Source organism: Taudactylus pleione, unplaced genomic scaffold, assembly GCF_031769625.1.
Source record: "Taudactylus pleione unplaced genomic scaffold, aTauple2 ptg000792l, whole genome shotgun sequence".
NCBI classification, from domain to species: domain Eukaryota; kingdom Metazoa; phylum Chordata; class Amphibia; order Anura; family Myobatrachidae; genus Taudactylus; species Taudactylus pleione.
Genome location: NW_028285194.1, coordinates 5,467,150 through 5,492,212, shown reverse-complemented (window position 1 = coordinate 5,492,212; position 25,063 = coordinate 5,467,150). Strand labels below are relative to the sequence as shown.

The window sequence follows — 25,063 nt, the reverse complement described above, 5'->3', positions numbered from 1 at the left end:
GATCAGCAGCATGAGCTGCACATATCATAATTTTATGCCTGAGAGTTAAACTTACAGTACATCCAATGCTAAATTAGGCCCTGTGTATATTAGTAGTACATAAAGTTGTTATAGTACTGGAGGCTGTAACTAGGGTTGTGCAACCGAGCATGCCATGAACCCTTCCACCTGTAAGTACTTTCGCTCGGATCATCCTCAGGATGCTCTAAGCCGTTAGTGCTCTTCCTGGTGATGATGGCCCCGCCCCCTCTGTATGACATCATGCACTCAGGGGGCGAGGCCGGCACACAGCAATCAGAAGCCTTTTTACGGCACTGATAGTACTTACTTCGTCCCTTGGGAATCGCAATAATGCAGAGTAAAAATGTCACTAGTATAAATTGTCAAATTATTCAGAATTATCTATACAGTGATTTTATTCTCATTATCATCCAAATAATATAAGCTGTCTGAATAAATTAATTGCGAAGTCACAATAAGGAGGAAATTCAATTACTGGTGATGGCTGCAAAGTGTTGTTCTGGAATGGCACTTACTGACCATCAACAATACTAATTTTCCCTTGAACCCCATAGAGGTACGTAGAAAATAAGTAATGTTGAGCTACCATAATGGGCAGAAATGTGTGCAGCCAATCATCTCAGTGACGGGGGAACTTTGGTTCTCATTCAGACCCGGTCGCAAGCGCTGATGCGCTCGCAACCGGGTCGATGGCCGCCACAGAGCATGCGCACGACGGAGCCGGCTCCATTGTGCGCATGCGCGAGATCCGGCTAGCGACGGGCACTCCGTCGCTAGGGGTCTCGTAGCAGACGGAGCGAGCTGTCGATGTTGAGTGACAGCTCGCCCCGTTTGCTGGGCGGGCCGGAGGCATGCCCGGCCAAACAGAGGCGTTCCAGTCGGAACGCTTGCTGCTCAAACAGAGCAGGAAGTTCCCTGGGGCTTACGAGTGCCCAGACCCAACCTTAGGGTCTGGTCGTAAGCCCCGATGGTCGTGATGGTGATGGTGATGACCATCGTGACCATCACCCTGATCGCAAGCTAAGCTGTGGGTTGTAACCCACAGCTTAGCTTGCGACCTGGAGGCAGCACTTCAAAACAAGAAGTGCCCGCCCTCATTCAGAGTGAGCGATCGCTTCTTGCGATCGACTCAGAATGAGGGCCTTTATGAGATGAGAAAGCACATGTGCAGCGGGCACCCTCGCTGTGTACCTTTACCAGTGGTGGTTGTGTTGAGCAGGCATTAATAGTGATAATGTGAATGTTTATCTCAATTTAGATTCTGGTGGCAAAATACTAAGACATAAGCAAGTTATTGTGAGGTCAAGTAGTCTGGAGATTCTGTGAACAGCTGGGAAAGAGAGTTCCAGAGATAAGATAAAGTAAGAATTAAATCCTATTCTTGCATACTTGCTGAATAAGAGACATGTGGCAAATGAACATGAAAATCAATAAATTATTTTATTATATATTAACCTCTATTAATATAAGTTTAATATTAGTAATGTAAATTAACCAGGATTTTATAATAAGAACCAACACTGAACACAATAGATAAAACTAAGTTAGTGGCACATTATTGACATAATGACCTGCAATCGACATATTACAGCTATCATTTCTGACTTATGATAAACTCCATGGAAACTGTTATTGCATTGTAGAGAAAACAATAAAACCCTTCCTTCAGGGAAACTAATGTTATTTCAAGAAGTTTTATGGAAATTATTGTTTCCTGATTTGCTGGATAAACTATTATCATCACATTGCTGGGTTCATGTATGATTCAGCCATCACATAGTATATAAATATTTATGTAATAAACTGGAATTTCATCTGCCTTAAAGGAGATGTATCACTTTACTTGGAAGCTTTAACAGAACAAGAATCACATGTAATATTATACACACTGTGCCTTGCCCTCAATACCTATGACATGTTTCATATCTTACTTATCTTTAGAACATATAATGGTGGATTTTACACCACTTCCCTGGCTCTCATACTTATCTAATCTTAAATGAGTAACAATAATAAATATGGCATATGATATGGGCAGCACAGACGGTGTAATGGTTAGCGTTACTGCCTCACAGCACTGAGGTCATGGGTTCAATTCCCACCATGGCCCTACCTGTGTGGAGTTTGTATATTCTCCCTGTGCTTGCGTGGGTTTCCTCTGGGTACTCCGGTTTCCTCCCACACTCCAAAAATATACTGGTAGGTTAATTGGCTCCCAACAAAAATTACCCCTAGTGTGTATGTGTGTGCGTGTACATGTGGTAGGGAATATAGATTGCAAGCTCCAGTGGGGCAGGGACTGATGTGAATTTCCAGATCTTCTCTGTAAAGCGCTGCAGAATATGTGTGCGCTATATAAATAACTGGTAATAATAATAATAATAATATGATTATATATATTTTGTGGCATGAGCAGGTGCCCACCAGTGCGCAAAATGTGCCATCAACGATCCATCATTATATACTACTGTTATGCAGGGTGTGATATGTATTACCGCCGACCGCATGGCCGGCGGTTCAATTCCCGACAGCGGCTGCCCAACAACGGAGGAAATCCCGATCGTCCTAAAGGTAAGTATATACTAACCTAACCTAACCCCCCTAACCCTCCTTAGGGGTGCCTAACCCTAACCTCCCCCCCTGTGCCTAACTCTAACCCCCCCTCTAAGTGCCTAACCTAACCCCCCTTCCCCGCTGCCTAAACCTAAGTCCCCCGGGGGGGTGCCTAACCCTAACATCCCCCCGGGGGTGCCTAACACTAACCCTCCCTCCCCCTAGCCTACCCTAACCTCCCGAGGGGGTGCCTAACTCTAAGTCCCCCCCCCAAGAGCCCTAAACTTAACCCTCCCCCCCCGCAGCTGTCCGCTGTGGCGCCCGGCATCCGCTCGATCGGGATGCCGGGCGCCGGTCTCCCGACGTCGGGCAAATTACAGGCGTCCACATTTAGACGCCTGTCATTCGTCCCTAGTTGGGACAAAGCAGTCTGGAAGCCGGCGGTCGGCATTTAGACAGTCGCGTTCCCGACTACATCCCGTTATGCAAACCAGTGCACAGGGTTTTTGGACTGTGCATGACTGTGCTCCGGACTGCCATGAGATAGTTTGGAGCCAGTAGAATGCCATCCTGGTGGTGTGACTGGGCCTCCTCCTTCAGTGCCCCTGACTATGACACAAGGAATAAATAATTGTGCTTCATATGCTGTGTACTCTGATTACATTAATTCCCTATTATGCTGTAGCTCAATAAAACAATTTTAGCATGTGACAAGGGTATCCTCTATCCATGGCATACATGCCAACTCAAGAAGTGGGAGGCTCCTGTTTTTTTTTACAAGCTTCCCGCTCCCCCCCAAACTTGTTAAATACCCCGCATTCTCCACAGCCCCGTCTGAAATCTGCACTGTGCATGCCCGAATCCAGATGTAACAGAAGCCGGGCCTGATAGCAGTATGAATTAGGCTGGCCATGCACCGTGGGGTTGTGTGGGTAGCGTCGGCCAGCAAGCGCCAAGCAGCAGAGCAGAGGACTGAAGGAGATCTAGCTGTAACACAGAGGCGGAGCCTGAGTTGTCATCATCAGTACAGGCAGAGACGATACTTGAGTTCTCTCCAGCTTCAGCGGCAGCAGTGGCTTCTCCTTCTCCCCCCTGCCTGAGTAAGTAATTAATAGTGTTTAGTGCTCCGGGGTGTGTGACACTGACCTATGATATGAGCTGGGCGAGATAACCAGGAGGGGCAGAGATGGTGAGTAAGGCAAGAGAGCAGTTTTTTAGCAATAACAGGAGACCAGGGCCGGATTAAGGGAGGGAGGAGAGTACAGAGGGTAAGTGACCCGGGCCTCCTTCTATCGGGGTCCCCAGCCTTTCATCTTACAGCTGTAGTAGTGCAAAAGTGCACTGTGTGCTGCAGGAACTGAACGATGAAGGGAAGAGAGAGAGAGAAGTCCGTGCAGAGGTAGGGGGCGGGGCTACATGGCAGGCACTGTGCACTGCAGCAGCATGTGGGACAGGAGCACTGCAGACAGTGTGAGTGTACACAGTGTAAGGCAGTAACAGGGAGGGGGGAAACTGTGTATAATTGTGACTATATCTATGTATGTGTAAATGTGTGTGACAGTACAGTACTTGCTTACCCTCCCGATTAGGCCGGGAGCCTCCCGAAAATCAGGTGCCGCTCCCGGCCCCCCGGAAAGGCAGGCAAACTTCCCGGCAGGCACCGACCCCTCTTGTCCGTGATTGTGTGACGGTGATGTGATCCATGCTGGATCGCGTCATTTTAGCCCCGCACCCTGCTGCACAATGTCGGAAATCTCTGCATTGTGTAGCGAGGACATGGCCAAAATGATGCACCCATGAGGCCACGCCCCCTGCTCCGCCCACAAACGCCGGCTACGCTCCCCGATTTTGCCTATCTGGCTCCCCCCGCCCCCCCCAGAAGGGGCAGCCAGAATGTCGGCATCTATGATATTTGTGTGAGGCAGTATGTATGTGTGTGTATATTTGTGGGACTTTATGTATGTGTGTGACACAAACATGTCCGCAAATCGCGCTATGGAGCTCATTCAGACCCAATCGATATCCTATGGAGACGCGAATGTGCATCTCAGATCGCGGAAGTCCACCTCGCCCCATGCAGAACGCGATTCGCTGCGCTATGGACAACAATGTAGCTGGGCAGATCTGTATTATTATTATTAGCTATTTTGCTTCTTTGTTCTTGTTTCTAAGGGTTATCAAGACTTTGGGCCAGATTCAGAGCCGGACGCTATTTGCGCTCGCTCGTTCAGAAAATAGGGGTGGCTATTCAAATGAACCGTTCGCTCTTTGCGGTCTGTTCACGCTTCTATGTCTGAACGAGCGAACAAAACTTGCGGTCGTTTTTTAAAAAAAATATGCCCCCTGGCTGCTCGCATCCTACGTCATGTCCGCTATTTATTAGATTCATCGAATACATCGACCAGGGTATGAACTGCTCGCTATTCTTGTGGTTGGTTTTTGCTACCACAATTTTGCAAGCAGTTCTGGCTACAAAATAACCCAGTGACGTGGTCAATGACGCTGCTGTATTAATTATGCACACCCTTAAAACGCCCGTTTTGACCTTTAAGCACGCCTGCGTTCGGATCTCCACTCCCCATTTTCAAGCACCTTCCCCTGTTACCACCCACATACGCCTCATTCTGTCACTCAAAATAGCAGGCAATCGCTATTTAGCGAACAAACGATTTTCGGCCGCACTGACTGGTTCGCGCATGCGTATTATGATCCGTACGCATGCGCAGTTGGGCAAACATCGCTCAGAGCGAACGAGCGGCCGCTTACGAGCGGCTCTGAATCAGGCCCTTTGTTTGGTCATCATTTTTTAAATGTTTCATTTTCCAGTGTTTATCTGGAAAAAAAATCCTGTAAACTGACCTTCTCCTACTACACATTTTTGAGTAAATAATATTATGGTGCTCATTCTGAGTTGGGAGCAAATAAAAAAAGAGCAAGTAATACCTCTTTTACATCTTGTACATAAATTTGAACACTGGTCCTTCCCAGTTCAGGCCCGGCTTCAGACACCATTTACACTGCACTTCGATTGCTGGGTCAACCTACTCGGGTAGTTTTTTTTTGGAGCCGTTTCCACAAAGGCACGACCCTTTTCGATCCGGCAATACCCCGGGTTTTTGCTCTGATTTGAAAGGGGTATAACTGTAGATATTGCTAAAACTATGCTGCGCTGCGGGTGGGGCAGACTGAAAATATGCAGAGACATTTAGATGTGAGAGGGGTGTGTGCAAACTCAAATCTAAATTGTAGTGTAATAATAATAAAGCTGTCCAGCATTTGTGGGCTACATGCAAAAGCAACCAGTATTTACCCTGCATACAATAATAATAAATGCATTTGTACCACTTACTGTACATTGAGTGCAACATGATTTGTTTCAGATACAAAGTTACTTCTTGTTGTTTTTTTTCTTTGCTCTCAAGTTCTCAACTCAGAATCATCCCCTATACTGTATATCACAAAATAAGTTATCACACAGACAACTAACATGTCAAAAGCAAATCTAACTGCCAATGTGTGTGTTTTAAGTAGACAATTAATACAGTTCAATTGTTTTCCATTCAATTTTGTACCATATCAAACAGTAGCCTCATTCTCAAAGTGTCATTATGAAAAACTAAGGACACTTGATCAATACTCTGACATCCCATTACAAAGAGACTCATTTTTCCTAGACAAGGATCATTACACAACAGCGATATTATGTATTCGGCTGCTTAAAAACATGGTTGTGACTATAGGGCAATCCTTTTCATTAGTCTATTGAGTTTAAACAGCAGGGTGAGCTTATTATTCATAATAAAACTACCCATATTGAATATGTTTCCTCCTAATAGTATAGTGTAACCAACAATGAAAGAAAATAAACAGAAATTTATTATCACCCATCTCACATCAGTGTGAAATCTGCAGACAGATTCTCATTATGGAACTCATTCTGGGGCTTAACTCGTGTATTTTGTGTTGCATGGTTCAAGGATCACACAACATAATGAAAGAAAATACATGAAACGAGTGAACAATGACACCGAGACCATAGAAAGTGAATGTAATAAAGAAAATGGCTGAAGTTCTGGTAGGAGTGGGCACATCTTATCTTAGCTCCTGCACCTGGAGTCTTTAATAACCTCTGAAACAGGGTATTTTCTTGGACAACTAAACCCTGACTGTCAGTTCCAGATGTGTGAACATCCTGGAACTCTTTATTGGGCCAGGAGATGATTTCTGCACTGGAATCCAGCCTGAAAAATTACAGGCTTTATGACCACCCTCCGACTTCTTTGGGCGCAAACTCAGAAAGGTCTACTACCTCCCTAGCTTCACATAGATCGCCAGCTGTGCTGTTGGATATCTGCCATGGGTATCCTAACCTGATCCCAGACTGCTCCTGCATAGTGACTTTCTGGAGTATGATGGTACTTACCAATCCTCTAGGGTATTCTGACCGGCCGCACATAGATTGACATAGCATAGATTGTCATAGCATAGATTGTCATAGCAATCTCTCTTCAGAGAGGAGGATCTCCCCCCCCCCCCCTCCCGAAAAACCCAGCAGTTGTTATTTAGATTAATACTTTGCTTGGTTCTCCCCATTTGACCTGTGTCTACCGCTTTCTGGCCTGGGACATTGTCTCTCCACTTGTGTTGCTGCCTAGGGTGAGGCCAACTGAGTCATTTTCTGCCCAGTGTTACTCCTGGTCCGTCTGCCTTACTTGTTATTCCCACGATCTGCTATACAGCAGCTTTACTCTCAATCACAATGCACTGTCTATTATCTTAAGTTTTATACAAATGGTGCAGTCCTGCTTTGTGCTAGTCCCTCCATCTGTTGATCAGTGAATAGTTCTCACAGTGCAATCCCTTGCTGCTATCAATTCCACACTAACTATGCTGCATAATGACTCTCCATCTAGGCTCCCAGTAGTGGATTTCCAATCGTGGCATCTGATGGTTACATTGGTTCTTTCCCTTTATCCATCTGCTCCATTCTTTTCCACTATGTGTTTTTTCAACTCCACATTCTTGGTCCCAGTACCTCCCTCTGTCCCTCTTTCCACTTCCATTACCTCCTTTAGGGTTCCATCTCGCCTTGTGCGGGACAGAGACAGTTGTTGATCATTCCTCAGATTCCCATCAGGGGTTTCTATGGTATTACATTCCTTTCTACAATGCCCAGTAGTATTGCACATTCACTTGATTGAAGTTGACTCCAGTCGAGTAGTGAACTCCCTTGGAACATTGCTAATTGCCCTTCCATTGAGTGCTCATCACTGGAGAGCTCACTTGATGATTACATTTGCTGCATTTTATAATTTGGAGATCTATGTTATTTCTTCTCTTGCTTTGTTATAGTTTGACTGAAACATTTCCTCTTCGTAGCCACCTAGTGGCCATTCTGTATAACTGTCGATTACGTTTTTTAATTGAAGTGAATATTACCGTGAAGGAAACCTATAGTCTCTATACATACCTAGTGATTTAAAGGGATCTACTCATTAGATCAATTTCCTTTATCACAGATACTGTATGGGCAGGGTTCTATTCTCTTAGGTTACTTATAATTTATAGGGCATGCTTGTTATATTTACCATATATGTGCATATAGTGGATGCTCTTGACTACTAAACAAGAAAAATGGTAACACCATAAACTCCTAGCAAGAATAACAATCAGAGGTTAAACACTCAGAATCAATGAAAATAAATTTAATCTCTAATCTGCTGTTATTTAAAAAAACATATACATTTATTATTAGACAAGAGCAAACATATTAAAACAAAGGGGCCTATGAATCAACCCATTTTTTACATAAAACTATGTAAAAACTGCAGTTTCTGCATAATTTTATGTACTGTTCCTATGTACTAAAAGCACAATGCAGAGGAGCTTTCACAGAAATCTCCAGCAAAGTGCTAATTAATGCTGCAGAGCGCAGTCTCCATTATTATTATGGGACTACGATCTGAACCCTTTGTACTATACTCCAAATGCTAAGCTTTTCAGAGTTTAGCTCCTGTAGTTTACATCATCTTCAGATGATGTTAACTAGTATAACCCGATGGAGGCTCCAGGGGCAGGAGAAAGATCTTTTTGCATGAGCAGTGTCAGCTTCCCCCGTGAAAGTCTTTCACTTCTGTGATAGACTTCTCCTAAATGCCAGGGATAAAACTCGCAGGGACAGCGGTTACTGCAACCGCTGCAAGTTCCCCTTTGTACATAGCAGGGACATTTTCATTAAACATGAAAATATCCCCTGCAAATTGGACACATAATAATCGCGTGAGTACCGAGATTATTAGAACATATGTGATAAACGTACAAAAGGATAACTGGCAGTCTTCTACAGATATTGACAACTACAAACACAGGTTTCAAATAGCATAATGGTAGTTCAGATGAATTGCGACAAAATGATCAGAATGGAGCATTATGATACCAATATGTTCAGCATCAGTGAAAGGCTCCTGTGAAGTAGTGATAGTATATGTACTCACTTATTCTAATGTAACACTGTTTTGTATGTTTTCTAAATAAAAAAAAAGAAACAAAAAGGTGACTAATGAAACATAAACTGTATTATGTCAATAAATTAAAACGCAAGATTAAAATGTAATCCGATAAAGAGACAATTAATCATGGAATGTGATCCCGATAATAATGTAGAAGTGAACAAGGAAACAAGACATAATCATAGGATTATCTCATAGCTGTAATGGATAGTGTCAAGTTTTAGATACAGCATAGAAATATGGAGCAGTTATTATTATGCCGTGCCTGGGTATGCTGGGTACACACCTAAAAGACACAGCAACCGCCCTTCTGTCCTGCCTACAGACCGACCAATTTGGTAATCATACACACTTACCAATCGGCAGCTCTATATGTTTGGCCAGACATCACAACTGAGGGGGCATTTAAATTTGCCCGCCCAGTTCTGATGTCATTGAAGCTGGTGCCTGCGGCCAGTATAACGGGTCAGTCGGACTGTCACCCGTATACACAGGCAGATGTGCACAATATATCTCTGAGATAGATCACATATTCTGTGCTGCATGGCTAAAGTGATATATCTGTGAACGACGGCGTTCACAGATATATCATGCAAGAGATGTCATTTAGTTGTCAGGAGCAGTACACTGTTATAATAAGTGGATTTTGTTTATTGTGATTGATTCCTTATATAATGTTCCACCTGTTGTTGCTGAATTATATTACATATATGAAAATAAATACTATATGCCCATCAGGGGCGTTTTTAGAGAGGAGGGGGCCCATGTGCAGTCTCCGACACGGGCCCCCTCCTCTCCGCCTGGCGGTCAACAGCGCACTGAGCTGTGCGTGGCCAGCGCCGGAGTTATAGACTCTGGGCACTAGAGTGTGCCCAGAGTCTATAGTGTATGCACAGGTCACCGGGAAAATGGCCGCGGCGTCCATTTTCCTTGTACTGCGCATGCGCAAACGACAGGAAAATTGGCGCCGCAGTAATTTTTCAGTAGTTTTACAGCACCGACATGGGACTCTGGAGAGGTATTATTATGGGTGCAGGGTGTGCGGTGTGGGGCCCCCCTGGACCCAGGGGCCCGTGTTCCCCGCACACCCTGCACCCATTATACATACGCCCCTGATGCCCATGCTTGGTTTTACCCATACTGTACATGCCACCAGCTGCGTGGCATTGTTAATGCCACATATGTATACATAACAGAAAGGCTTTTGCTGTTGTTGCTAACAATAATACAATGCAGTAGACTTTCTGTTGGCGTGGTGAGTGTCATGGAGGTGTCTTTCCGTGAGCTTATCTTACACTGTTATATAACGTAAGCTTTAATCACGTGCACGTTTACACACCCTGATGAAAAGACCTATATATATATATGTGCACTCACCAGGGATTTTTCAATAAACAAATTTGTATTTAGTACAAATTACATCATAAAAGTGGACGTTTCGGTCATTTACTGCCCTTTTTCAAGACTAGACCACCGCAAGAAGAGACAAACTGCATACACCACAGTGCACTGGGATTCCGGGAACCGTAAGTGCAGCACCATGTGTTTATGATTATGTGCTTAGTTTATTTTGCTGCTCTGGGTATCTATCACATGGCGTTTTAGTCGCCCTGAGAGTCCTCTGTGGATTTCCCACTAGTGTAGTGTTTATGTGTTTTTTTGAAATAGCATAGTATGCCGTGTCACCGGAAGTGGGGTAATGGTTTGTTTTTCTTAATAATTTTAGTTGTAATCTGCACAGTTTTTGGTGTTTTTGGCTCTTTCACTGGTTGCTGGTGACTCAACAGCTGATAGGATAGTGTAGGAGGACTTTTTAGCTGGCAACAGCCTTTTTTGTTTGGGTCCAGCATGCAGAGCATGCTGGGACATCAGGTGACCATTCTCAGGTATAAAGCTGTTCTCCAGTGCACTGTGATGTATGCAGTCCATCTCCTCTTATGGTGATGGTCTAGTCCTGAAAAAAGGGCAGTTTATGGCCAAAACGTCGACTTTTATGATGAATTTTTGTACTAAATACAAATTTCTTTATTGAAAATTTCCTGGTGAGTGCACTCTAAATTACATATATTTGTGGTTTGGTTTGCCGAATACACATATATAAAACTTTAAACACCTACTGTACACTTTACTCGTGTGAACATTTACAATACTGCAGCTATTATGTATTTTAACTTCATAAAGGTACATAAAGTGTACTGAAACATTAACCTTTTGTATTTCTGGAGAGACCTTTGACCTTGTTTTGGAAGATGTGAATCTGCATTAAAATTCCTATAAGTCGGTGAGTGCACTCTTAACAGTTGACTGTGTTTGGATCCTCTGCTCAGATGCTGTTGCAGAAACATCTTGCAGCACCATGAGCAAAGTGTAGGGGAATGATGAGACTCATGCATGTGTACAAGCTGCAGCACCATAAGTGAGTGTAGGGGAAGGATGAGACTCATGCATGCGCACAAGCTGCAGCACCATAAGTGAGTGTAGGGGAAGGATGAGACTCATGCATGCGCACAAGCTGCAGCACCATAAGAGTAAGTAAGAATAAGAATCACACGTGCACAAACCTCTGGCTTCTAGTGACTGCATCAGCTGCAGCCCCTGCAGTCACATTACGGCCGTCAGCAAAACTTGCACATGCACTCCCCCCCCCTCTTCTCCCCAATGGCTTCTAGTGACTGCATCAGCTGCAGCCCCTAGAAGCACATTACGGCCATCAGCGACATATACACATGCGGTCCCCCACCCTCTTCTCCCCTGCAGCTTCTGGCGACTGCATCAGCAGCAGCCCCCAGAAGCACATTATGGCCAACAGCAAAACATACACATGCGCTCCCCCACCCTCTTCTACCCTGCGGCTTCTAGTGACTGCATCGGCTGCAGCCCCTAGAAGCATATTACGGCCATCAGCGAAACATGCACATGTGCTCCTCCACCCTCTTCTCCCCTGTGGCTTCTAGTGACTACATCAGCTGCAGCCCCTAGCAGCACATTATGGCCATCAGCGAAACATGCACATGCGCGCCCTCACCATATTCTCCCCAGGGGCTTCTAGTGACTACATCGGCTGCAGCCCCTAGAAGCACATTACGGCCATAAGCAAAACATGCACTTGCGCACCCGCCCCTTTCCCTTGCGCTTCTAATAACTGCATCAACTGCAGCCCCTAAAAGCATATTAAAGCTGGCAGAAATGCATGGCAGTGGCTTTGCATTGCAAACACTATCTGCCAATCGCAGTCCACACTGCCAACCCAGATTGTGATTAGCAGAAACTGTTTCCCATGGAAAGCTACTGCAATTACTGGAGGGTTCACTTGTGGTGGCAGATTTTTATTGGGGGTACTGTAGCTCTGCAGTCTTTAGGTAAATTCCACCACTGAAGATTATCCATACTGTAACTGGTAGAGCCAGGTTAATATCTCCTTCATTATATCTTTAAAATATATCTTCTTATACTGTATATGCTTTTCACACCATGAGGCGTGAACCAGCCATCACCTACCTGACCTACCTGATATTGTGTTGAGTAAACTAACTCTGCAAAGTTGCCTCTTGTTTATTAGCAAAAACAAGTAAGCGTTTATATATAGCTTACGATAACCTGCAAAACGGATTATCACATAGCTGGTACCTCATTACTAGGAGGGATTGTGGCTTTTACATGAAAACAGAAAGATTCAGTAATCTTGTTTTCTTATATAGCACAGTACAAACACCTTATAAAGCTAATGGAAAATATAATGTAAAATGTAAGCGAGTGATCATTTATTATTTATTTTGAATACAAATTAAATAAGGATAACTTATTTATTATATCACATATTAATCCATTAGTATTATGTTTACAGAAGTCAATTTATACAGTACATACTGAACCTGAAGTCAAATGTAGCATTAAAACGGCATTGTACAATACAGTACATACAGTAACCTCTGTAGTGAAATACCCATAATTATTTATTTTCTTTTAATTGACTGTATATATGCTTGCACTGAACAGTTAGTTTACTTATGCAGTAGAACAATAGGTAATATAAAATGTATTTATATATTAATTTCCTGAGTACATGTAAATAAAATGTTTTATTTAGTAAGCTTTCTGCCAGCATATAGCAGCTGTGAAAAAAGCAATATGGTGAGAATGTCAACTTTTTTATAACATGCTTGTTAAATGTGAATGTGACTGAAATCAGTATAGAGCGTCTTACATTCATGTAAGTGAGAAAATGATCATTAATGCCAGTTGATGATGATTTATTTCAATTGGTTTAAAATTAAAAAAAAGTGTGAACAGGAACTTTATTATAGTTAAATTTTAAATAATTTTGGACATAAGAACTATAGTGGTGAATTTAGAATAATGTATTCATTTTGGCCGATGTCAGACTCAGTGGAGTGATTTTCTTCTTCTGCAACTGCATGTATGTCATACTGCGTAGTGTGCGCACACTACGACAGGGGCTTCGTGCAGCCACGGAGATGGGCGTCTTATGGGCATGTCGGTGAAAGTGGTTGCATACACAGACACTGAACCGCTAACATTGGAGGTCATACTCAGACAGAGAACCTCCACCTGCAGAGGGCAGGTGCAAGTTTTGATGGTGTGATAGCATCTATGTGCGCATTCGCACGCACGGGTGTACACCAGGGAAGGGCTTTGTAGCGGCATTTGTATAAAGTCACAGAGAAACGACCACCAAAAGACACAGACATGGACGCCGCTGTGTCCAGCTCAGAATCAGCCCTAATGACAGTAGTCTGTGAGTTGTACAGTCACTGTATTCCTAACCTGCCAGTGGAGAAGATCCCCATAGCAACCAGTCAGCTTCTACATATCATTTTATAGAATTTACATGATAAATGTTACCTCAAAGCTGATTGGATGCTATGCACAAGTTCTCCACTCTTTACATTGCTTGATATTGCTAAAATGATGTTCCGTGTTATACTTTTACCGGTTCACTGCTTCTTGACTCTTGTGAAGAGTGACAGGGACACACTAACTAAGCGTGATGATCATTGGGGAGATGCAGGGCCGTTTCTAGGGGGGAGCGAGCCGTGCAATCGCACGGGGCTCCCTGCCCCGACCCCTGCTGGCTGCAAGGACTTGGAGTTCTACCTCTCTTGCTACCTCTACTCGTGCAGCATGACATTATGTGATGACATCATACAGAACGTACTCTCTCTCTGAGAGTAGAGGACCACCATGCTGCACAGAAAGGACTGGGACTGGGAGCACACGGAGCAGCACTATAGGAGGAGAAGCTGAGCAACAAGAAAGCAAGCAGCAGCAGGAGGAGGTAAGTCTGTGCTGCGCTGGGCTGGTGGCTGGGGAGACAGAGGATGATGCTGAGAGACATGGGTAGTCTGGCTGATTGGCACAAAAGGAGGAGGCTGGCTGATCAGCACAAAAGGGGGAGGCTGGCTGATTTGCACAAAAGGGGGAGGGAGGTTGATTTACAAACAGGGGAGGCTGGCTGATTGGCAAAAAGGGGGGGGTAGCTGATTGACACACAGGGGGGGCTGGTTGAATGACACAAAAGGGGAAGGCTGGCTGTTTGGCACAAAAGAGGTTGGCTGATTGGCACAAGGGAGAGGCTGGCTGATCGACATCCAGGGGAAGGCTGATTGACACAGAGGGGGAGGTTGAGGGCCACAGGGGATGGAATGAGGCTGAGAGTCACAGGGGGAAGTAGGCTAGAAAAGCAGGAGGCTTGAGTGACGGGGCAGGAGGCAGGAAGGTGGAGAGAAGGGGCAGGAGGCTGTAAAGAAAGGAAGCTGGAGAGACACAGGGGACAGGAGGCTGGAGGGGATACAGGGGCAGTAGGTGACATAGGGCACAAGCTTGGTTGAACCTTTGTTGTATGATGATAATATTGGTTATATTCCTTCACAACCAGGCATCTTCTGGACCATGTGATCTACTACATGAATAGTGAATACCGACTGAAGACAACATCTGCCCAGGGAGGATCATTTTCTTCAGAGGTGTGATTATATGAAAGCCGCAGCCAGGTGAGGTTTATTATATAATAATTATGGGGGGCTGGCTGGAGGTAGCCTGGGGCTGGCTGGAGCCTGAAGGGACACTGAGGGCTGGCTGGAGGCAGGGCCAGAATTCCCGCAAGGCCATGCCCCTTGCTGTGAGGCCACGCACCCTATTTAGGCACACGTGCCTTCGGCAGGCACACAAGAATATTATTAATCTTGTAAATTCCCGTGAGGAGGGGGGACACATTTGCACTGTTTGCACTGGGAGCCAGATTTCTGTCTAGAAACGGCCCTGGGAGATGCATTAAACTTTGGAGAGTGATAAAGCAGAGAGTGTTAAAGTACCAACCAATCAGCTTGCAACTGTCATTTTTCAAACACAGGGGTCTAGTTACTAAGCTTTGGATGGAGATAAAGTGAACAGAGATAACGTACCAACCAACCAGCTCCTAAATGCCATTTTTCAAACACAGCCTGTGACATGGCAGTTAGGTACTTTATCTCTGTTTACTTTATCTCCATCCAAGGCTTAGTAAATAGATCCCACAGCCTATAAACTGACAGTTAGGAGCTGATTGGTTGGTACTTTATCACTCTCCACCTTATCCCTCTCCAAGGTTTAGTGCATCTCCCCGTGGGTGTCTTAGAGGTGCCTACACCTGAGTCTTGTTTATCTTGCTAGAAAAGGGAAGTCCTACAGGGCTCAGCTCAGGACCCCTATATTTTAATATGTAGGTGTAATGGTCTCTTTTCCATTAAACAACAGACTGGCACAGAGGTGGACGCAGTGCCGATGTTTGTGCATTTGAGTGATTATCTGTGACTGAGCATGCATAGTTGCTGTCCTCAAAGAAAAACTAATTCAAAAATATAAATGATGATGGATTGATAAGACAAACGAGCGAAATTTTAGTTACAGCTTCTGGAGGTGTGTGACTTAACTAGCACAGAAAAAAAGTTGGAAACGTTTAAAGAACTATTGATCGACCACAAAGTAATTAGTGAGAGGGAATAATGGCAATACAAGGAATAGATAGTAAAATGGGGTCTATTTACTAAGCAGTGTTATGAGACAGAGAGAAAAGTGATAAGGTGCCAGCCAATCAGCTCCCAACTGCCTTTTTTCAAACAGCCTCTGAGATGTCAGTTATGAACGGATTGGCTGGCGCCTCTTGTCACACATTACCCCCACAATATTATTCTTGTATATGCCGCACCACTCTGCACATGTCACATATTACTACCCTGTTCCACACCTTGTCACATAGCCTATCCTCTGCCTCCTTGTCACAAATGTTCCCCATTCCTCCTATCATTGAGCACATGTGACAAAGGAAAAGAGAATATATTGAGAAGAGGAGGGATAGCTGGGAACACATAATGTGTGACAGATGGAGGTGGGGGGCATATTGACACTCAAGGCCAGGAGATATGTAAATGTGACTGGACTGTATAATTCTGGAGGTCTTCTTGTTTCGACACAATTACTTGTAGTTACAGCCAGAGATGCAGCTTGTAATATTTTATTTACTTAAGTCTATCATGTGTATGCTACTGATATAATTTTGAAGATACCTGTGGTGGAGCTGTGGACCAGAGACCTATTGAGCCTCCATTCTGGATTGCATTGTGGGGATCCTGGCAGCGGAGTAAGAGGAGAGGTACACTGTATAATACAGGATGGTCTGAAACAGCGTTGATTGCACCATATGTGGTACTTACAAAGTCCAAAGGAGCAAGCTTGAATGAATATATATTGGACTGACAGTCTTTTTGCAAATTGGATTTATTCATTTACCTTTTGGGACTGAGAATACTAATGAGAGGCTGAGTGGTTAAGACTACTGACACAATTTGGCTGGACTAAGCCATAGAAATACGGCTCTATTAATAACCTTACTTGAGCTCAAGGTTTAGCGGTTTTCTAAGGTGGTTAACAATCATATGCGCATTTTATGTGGTAATATGTTTTTATGGATGTTTTATATTTTATTAAAGCCATGTCAATAAATTGTTATTGTTGTGGCTAATTAATGTGGAATTGAGTATTTGAACGGCGCTTCTTCTTAAAATTGCTGGTTTTATTATGTGTATGCTACTGATATGTTATTGTGGGGTGTTGTTGTACACAATCAGTACACCTGATGGGCACCTGCACAAATGCTACTGGTCCTGCACAAAAACTACTGGTGTTTTGAGCTGGACTCATGTTGAGATGTGTCGGACTCAACATATACATGTGAATATGCTCTTTGTTCTTGGTAGCATACTTTGTCTATGGCTTTGTTTTTTAATAAGTAATGTCCCTTTATGAAACTTCCCACTGGGTGTGGTATAAAAGTTAGACAGTTAAAAGGTCAACAATGTCTCTAGATAGACAACAGATGTTAGACAGGCCATAAGTCGACAGGGACAAAAGGTCAACAGAGACAAAAGGTCACCATGGAAGAAGGTCAGCAGGTGCATATGGTCAACAGGGTCAAAAGGTTGACATAAAATGGTCGACACATAAATGTTTGATAATTTTTTTTTCTAACCCTAATCTTCACCATAACCCTAACCCTCCGGTAAGTGCCTAACCCTAGCCCTTACTCCTGGTGCCTAACCCTAACCATTGGAGTAAGTGCCTATCCCTCCAGTATGTGCCTATTCCTAAACCTAACCCTAAAAAACAACAACAAAAAAACATGTTGACCATTTTCATGTTGACTCTTTGAACTTGTCGACCATTTGTACCCGTCGACATGCTTCCATTCCGACCTTTAGTGTGTTGACCTTTTGTCCCTGTCAACCTATTGCCTGTCTAACATCTGGGGTCTATCTAGACATTGTCGACCTTTTAACTGTCTATCTATAGTCCGGATACCTTTTCTACTATTTGAGTATAGTTTTATGAGTTAAATAAAGAAAGCTCAACTATTACAGTACATCTGCTCAAGTAAGTACTCAAGTAGGTATCCCATTATTCTCACTGATGGTTTGTCAATCGAGGTGCTTCCTGTTAAGTCTACAGATGGTACTTTAACTGGGTAGAATATAGAGCCACTGATTATTGAAATCCCGGAGAGGAGATGCAGCATACCACTTTAGGGGGTGGAGCCCCATCACGACAAAATGGTGTGAATCGTGGGTCTGTGTGGACAGGCTAGAGCTAAAATGATGTGATTTGTGTCATTTTAGCCACAACCCCTCCTTACAGACCAGCGATTCCCAATATTATCTCCCCATACTGCCCTCTTCAGTAGGATGAAGGAGATTGGGCCACTCTTGCGAGTACTAGGGACTACCTGAAAAATCGTGAGTCTACCACAACTTCTGAGAGAATAACCAAGTATGCTTTAACCCCTTGCTTGCTCAAACACACTGATTTGCCAAAATGGCTTGGCAACGCAACATGTACATACATAAGTTACCAAAAAGATGGATCACACAGGAATTCTATCTGAAATCAATGTGGGAACAGATGTATGAAAAATGTCACACCATGACTTATTTTGCTGAAAATTACCTGAATGTTCTAATAGTCATTAACAAGGAAATTAACCTTTATTTGCCATCTGTGCGTTATTGGATTTATTTTGTTGGTGCAGTACATGAAGGGTCCAATGCAGAGTAAATTGAGCATAAATTACTCAGAGCACACAGAGAAATAATGTGATTCCGCCCATAAGCAAAGCTCGAAAATGTGTTCTGGGCAGCGACAGCAGCAAATGCGTCTGGTTACACAGATAAATGTACATACGCTTTCAAAAATGTCCACCAGTATATTAAATATACAAAATACCACAAAGGTCATCCATGACCATGTTGAATCTTTACCTCTACTAGCCTATAATGATGTGGTTTCCTTATAGATGAACTGTACCTCCATTTTATTTTAATGGACAAATTTAATGATGCCAATAGTAAAGAGAAATAAAACTGCAGTGTGGTGAAAAGTTTGCACTTACCAACCTCCACAACACTAGAACAGTTGGGATCAAGGAAGCCAGCTGGGCACTCACATGTAAAGACTTCCTCGCTTAAACCCGACAAACAGATTCCTCCATTTTCACATGGGTTGGGTTCACACACATCTCCTGTCAATCAAAAATACAAAAATATATAAATATTATCATAACATGATCCTCAAAATCCACAAGTCCTGCTGGATATTTCTGATCAGAATTGGGGTAAATGTATTAAGCCTTGGAGAGAGATAAAGTGAATGGAAATAAAGTATCAACCAATAAACTCCTGTTATGCTACAGGCTGTAACATAACAGGAAAATTAAAAATGACAATAAAATACCAACCAATCAGCTCCTAACTGTAATTTTTTCAAACATAGTAAAATACCAACCAATTAGCACCTGTCATGTTACAGGCTATGTTTGAAAAAATTACAGTTAGGAGCTGATTGGTTGGTATTTTACTGTTATTTTCAAACACAGCCTCTCCACTTTATTGCTCTCCAAGACTTGGTACATCTCCCCCTAAATAACCAACCAAGACATCAACTTATGAGAAGATCACACAAAAGCTGCTTGCCAACATAACCTGGGAAAGCATAACTCCATTATTTCACTAAATTAGGACATCCACTCCCTAGAAAAAGAGGTTTTCAGCAATACATATCTATACAATAATCAAGGGTGGTCTGTCCTGTCTCTTTCATGAGCAGTGGAAGAGAAGGCACGTTCCCCCCTCCCCAATTACTCCTACTGCAGCAACAGAGACAGGAGAGGACAGGAGGACCGGTAAGTATAGCAGGGAGAGGCAGGGGTGGGATGGAAGAACTGCTGCTCACCAGGACAGTACTAGTCTCTGTAAGAGGTTGGGGCTGATGGTGATTATGGTCTTTCATTGTCTGGGGATGTTAGCGTATTTGGAGGAAATAGTAGAGAGCTTGAGATGACAGAAACATACACTACCTTATTAGAAATTAATTTATAGTTGAGTTATGTGATCTGGCTTTTCTCACACTCCTGTCTCATAACATGGCTTCACTATATGCATTTAAGAGAAACCAAATGATTGGTATAAGAGTGAGGTGGTTTAGACCATTAGGCTTGGGGCCAGCTTGAGTGAATGTCACATGATATCTGTATTCCTATTAGGTCTCATGGGTTTTGTTTTATGGTGGTGATATTTAAGGCTTTGGTTGTTGGGCTAACGGTTCTTTGTTTGTGTCTTCCCTCCCTAATGGTCTGTTTTGGTTTGGTGGTTGTTTTCATTGGCTATTGTGTGACAGGAAAGAATTGCAGGTCACCAGTCCAGATGCAATTTGTTTACTGTTTTGAGTGCACTCACCTTCATTGACTGGTTAGTTGACTGTGACATCTTGACAGGGACAGCATGCCTATTGGGTGGGTAGCCAAGTTAGAAGGTTGAGTTGATACCACTATTCATGTTACTTATGATTGTGTTTATGCACCATGGATGGAATCTCCCTGCAATGCACAGCTGTTGGGTGGTATTGTTTATTGTTGGATTATGCTGATGCTGGTTGTCCTTTCTTTGAATCCACAACCTTCATTAAATATATTTACAAAAACAGATAACTTTTTCAGCAAAATATATGGATCCATGTCTTTATTTATGGTTATTAGTATGTTATAAGCTATTTTAAGTGATGTGCACATATGACACCCCTATGCTGATAGAAGGTTTAAGTGATCTGCAGATAGTGATCATAATTGAACCTGTCCAAAAAGAGGATGGTTTGCAAGCAAATGAGCTGAAGAAGAGAGATTAGCAACTAAAAGGAGTAAGTATTTCTGCGATACAGTTCTATCATGACACCTAGTTAATATTAGTGTCCTATTGATTCAGGAAGACTGTAGCTCATGGTGACAGGTTCACTTTTTTAGTGGGTAGAAATATTAATATTAATTTAATCACCTCCCTGCCTGGCTCTCAAGTAACAGACTGAAACTGTAATATCAGCAGACCTGTAACATAGACATATTGGAAATTTAACGGAAGAATTAAGCTTGACAAGGAAATTTATATGCTAGGTGAAGACCTAGAAAATATAATGAGTCTACAGCTAAAGTTTTATATGACTTCAGCCATAGGTGACTGAAACTAATGCTTACTGGTAAACATGCATTCAATCATGTAGTACATAGACATTGAAAACTAAATGATAGTAAATATATATATATATGTATATATAAATAAGTAAAATATTGCATCTAACACCAAAAAAATAAATACAGTAAGTGAAAGTGCTGTAAACTCTGGTGTCAGAAACATAACTTTTAGATATAGCCCAATTTAATTTACAAGGAGTTGTTGACGTGTTTAGCTGCTGCCATTCTGACAAGAAATGAACAGGCATTTGTTATGTCTCACGGTGCAGCATGGCACGCACACACTGGCTGTTTCAGTTGTTCCAATAATTCAGCTATTGCTATGACAATATTTCATTTTAATTATTAAGAGGCACTTCAGTTGCCCGATGTTGAGAAGAAGTCTTACAAAAATAATTTCAATACATACTGAGGGCCTGATTCAGAGATTTTCTCAAAGCCGATATTTATGCGAATCCAGCGATTGTTTGCCACTGTGCATGCGTGAAAGCCGTACTTCACACGCACAGCGATTGCATTGTGATTACACTCGTACAGAGGAACCACTTGCAAAGTGAGTGACAGGTAATCAGTGTTTGGGGGTAGTAATGGGGGAAGGGGGGGTTAGAAAAACACATGCGTGTCGTTTTGTTTAAACGCTGTTTCATGTGTGTGCATAAATTAGCCATTGTGATCTCCTTCACAACATGAGAGCTCTCTACGTGTCAGGAGAGCTGCAGTGTTTGCAGCTAGTCATTCTTGACTTACATGCTGTGTGACTGCCTGATCTGCGTCTATGTTACCGATGTTTATGCTGTTGCACATTGTCGGACGCATATGAGAAGGCAGCAGTGGGCGTCCCTATGCTCGGCTGTGCTTTGGAAGGCATTTAGCATAACTTAGCAACTGCGAACTGTGTGAGAATGTAGTTGCGATTGCATTACCATACATCTTGGAATCAGGCCCTGAATGTATAACTATGTACTGACAATAAGCTTCAATATACTGTAGCTAGAACAATTACGGCTCTGTATTTGTTGAAATGCTGTATAATACTAGTTCTCAGTTGACTTTGCTAACTTGTGCTTCGCGAATTGGCTACATCTTAGCTTTAATGCACCTTCTATAGTGTTAATTACACGCAGACATCACAAAGATACGAGTACCCACACCTACACTGTGCATAATAGTTATATAGGGCCAAATGTAATAGAGTGAGAGTTTAGAAAATGTGAGAATAAACTCTCAGACTTGTTAAACTCCCCCAATGTAATAGAGTCTGAGAACATGGACACTCGCATGTTTTTAGACTAAAAAACCTCACGATTTAAACTGTCATCCAGATGTTTTCCCATTTTGAAGATAAAACTCGACCAATGTGACAGGTTACTGCTAATCTCTCACATTGTCTAACCTCTCACCCTAGTACATTTGGCCCATAGGGTCTGTTTCAGAGTTACATGCATGTCCACTTTGTGGATGGATTTCATCATCTCTAGCAGCTGCTCATGCATAGGAGCAACAACTTCACTAGGGGGATGCAGGTGACACCATCCGAATGGGTGACACCAAAATAGCAGAGCTGCTCTACTATTTTGTTGTCACCCCCTTGGATGGTGTCACTGATCAGTGCAGCAGTGGTGATGGGTGACACTGTCCGGAGAGGCTGGGGGCTGCCCTGCAGCTCCCACAGTGCTGGGGAGCATAACCTTGCAGGGAAGGAGGCCATGCTCCCTTTCCCTCATGCGCACCTGTGACACGCTCGTGGAGTCTCTCAGTGCCGTACTGGGTGTCACCACCCATAGTTACGCCAGTGCACAGGAGTCTGTATATTCAGCTTTGAGCAACTATGGGCAATTCAGATTTGTACACATCTCAGCTACATGTCTTCTCATGGCTTAGTGGATGTAAGTTTGTGACAACTCAGGGTTCACATATATGATAAGTGTGCCGTGGATGTCTGAGGGGAATTGCAGGCAATGTAGAGATAATCATACAGAGAATCATTTCAATTCAAACAGATGTCTTACACCAAGGACAGACTGGTACAAATGCACTCTTATGCTGGGTACACACTGGCCGACAATTGAAAGGCCGATATATCATGTGTGCATCCGCCAGTGTGTACAGATGATATGTCTGTGAACAACGTTGCTCACAGACATATCACGTCGACTGTGCAGCACAGCCGGTGGCTGATATATCTGCAGATTTGCAGTTGTAGGCTGAGACACCTCACCAAAACAGTCGCAACAAGCCTACATTTTTGCTGCCACTCCCTGAAACCGCCCCCCAAATGGTCCCTGACTGTCAATCACTTTGTGAAAAAAAAACTCAACTACATAAATATCGGCATATGGGCAATATTGCGGCAATTAACATTGGCTGTTCCCACATAGGTTAAAACCATTAAAGGAGCCATAATCACAACCACTACCATACAGACCCCTTCTACCACTGACGTTGGTGGAGGGAGGATATATTGCGACCACATTATTGGTGGGCTTGACTGTGTGGAATTCTATTATCAACCATTTGCCGATTATGACAACAATAATAATTGATTATGTGGAATTTTAATATGTGCTGTTTACAATACTGAGTCACCGAGCCAGCTAGACTGTTGGAGTACAGGTCGATTACCTTAAGAACTATAATACATGGATACTAAGGGCCTGATTCAGAGCCAGACGCAATTAGCGCTCGTTCGTTCAGAAAAAGGGGGTGGCTATTCAAATGATCCGTTCGCTCTTTGCGGTCTGTTGACGCCTCCATATCTAAACGAGCGAACAAAACTTGCAGACGTTTATTTGAAAAATACGCCCCCTGGCCGCTCGCATCATACGTCATGTCCGCTATTTATTAGATTAATCGAGTACATTGAACAGCATATGAACTGCTCGCTATTCTTGTGGTTGGTTTTTCCTACCACTATATTGCGAGCAGTTTTGACTATAAAACAACCAGGTGACGTGGTCAATGACGCTGCTGTTGTAATTATGCACATCCATAAAACGCCCGTTTTGACCTTTAAGCACGCCTGCGTTCTTAATTCCACTCCCCGTTTTCAAGCACCTTCCCCTGTTACCACCCACATACGCCTCATCCTGTCACTCAAAGTAGCAGGCATTCGCTATATAGCGAACAAACGATTTACGGCCGCACTGACTGGTTCGCGCATGTGTATTATAAACCGTACGCATGCGCAGAAGTGCAAACATCGCTCGGAACGAGCGTACTGCCGCTTACGAGCGGCTCTGAATCAGGCCCCAAGTTTCTATAGTGCAAGGATAAAATGTTTCATGCACATGCCCTTTGTGACTTTGGAGATTAGACTTTATTTGAGTATATTGATCCTAAATAACCACTACTTTGTATTCGCTTATGATTTTCTATACATTTATTTATATATGTTATTTGGATTTTTTCAGCTAAGGTAAGTACTAACTAACCTAAACCCCCCTAACCCTAACCCTCCCTTAGGGGGGCCTAACCCTACCCTCCCTCCCAAGTGCCTAACCCAAATCCCCCTCAGAGTGCCTAAACCTAAAACCCCCCTTCCCCGCAGCCTACACCTAAGTCTCCCAGGGGGGTGCCTAACCTCCCCCCGGGGGTGCCTAACCCTAACCCCCCTTCCCCTAGCCTAACCCTAAACCTCCCAGGGGGTGCCTAGCCCTAAGTCCCCCCCAGGTGCCCCTAACCTAACCCTCCCCCCCCGCGGCTGTCTGCGCCCGGTGTCCGGCTTACCTTTTGATCAGGATGCCGAGCGTCGGGTTCCCGGCGTAGGTAAAATGACAGGCGTCGGGATTACGATGCCTGTCATTAGACCCTTGCCGGGATTTGACAGTCAGGATGCTGACGGTCGGCATTTAGACCGTCAGCATCCCGACTGCATACCTTTCTGTGTCTCACGGGTCCATTACAGGCGAATTGGCGC

The 25,063-nt window shown here is 43.5% G+C and overlaps 1 protein-coding gene across 4 annotated transcripts in view; it reads right to left on the bottom strand.

The window, feature by feature from the left end:
- Window positions 1–25,063, bottom strand: part of EDIL3 (EGF like and discoidin domains 3) — a 681,338-nt gene that overhangs the window by 530,410 nt on the left and 125,865 nt on the right. For 3 of the 4 annotated variants that reach the window (XM_088457916.1, XM_088457918.1, XM_088457919.1), the window contains exon 2: window positions 19,021–19,149. In XM_088457916.1, coding sequence (XP_088314042.1) covers window positions 19,021–19,149 — 129 coding nt within the window. The remainder of the gene's footprint in view (window positions 1–19,020; window positions 19,150–25,063) is intronic. The other variant, XM_088457920.1, reaches the window with a different exon arrangement.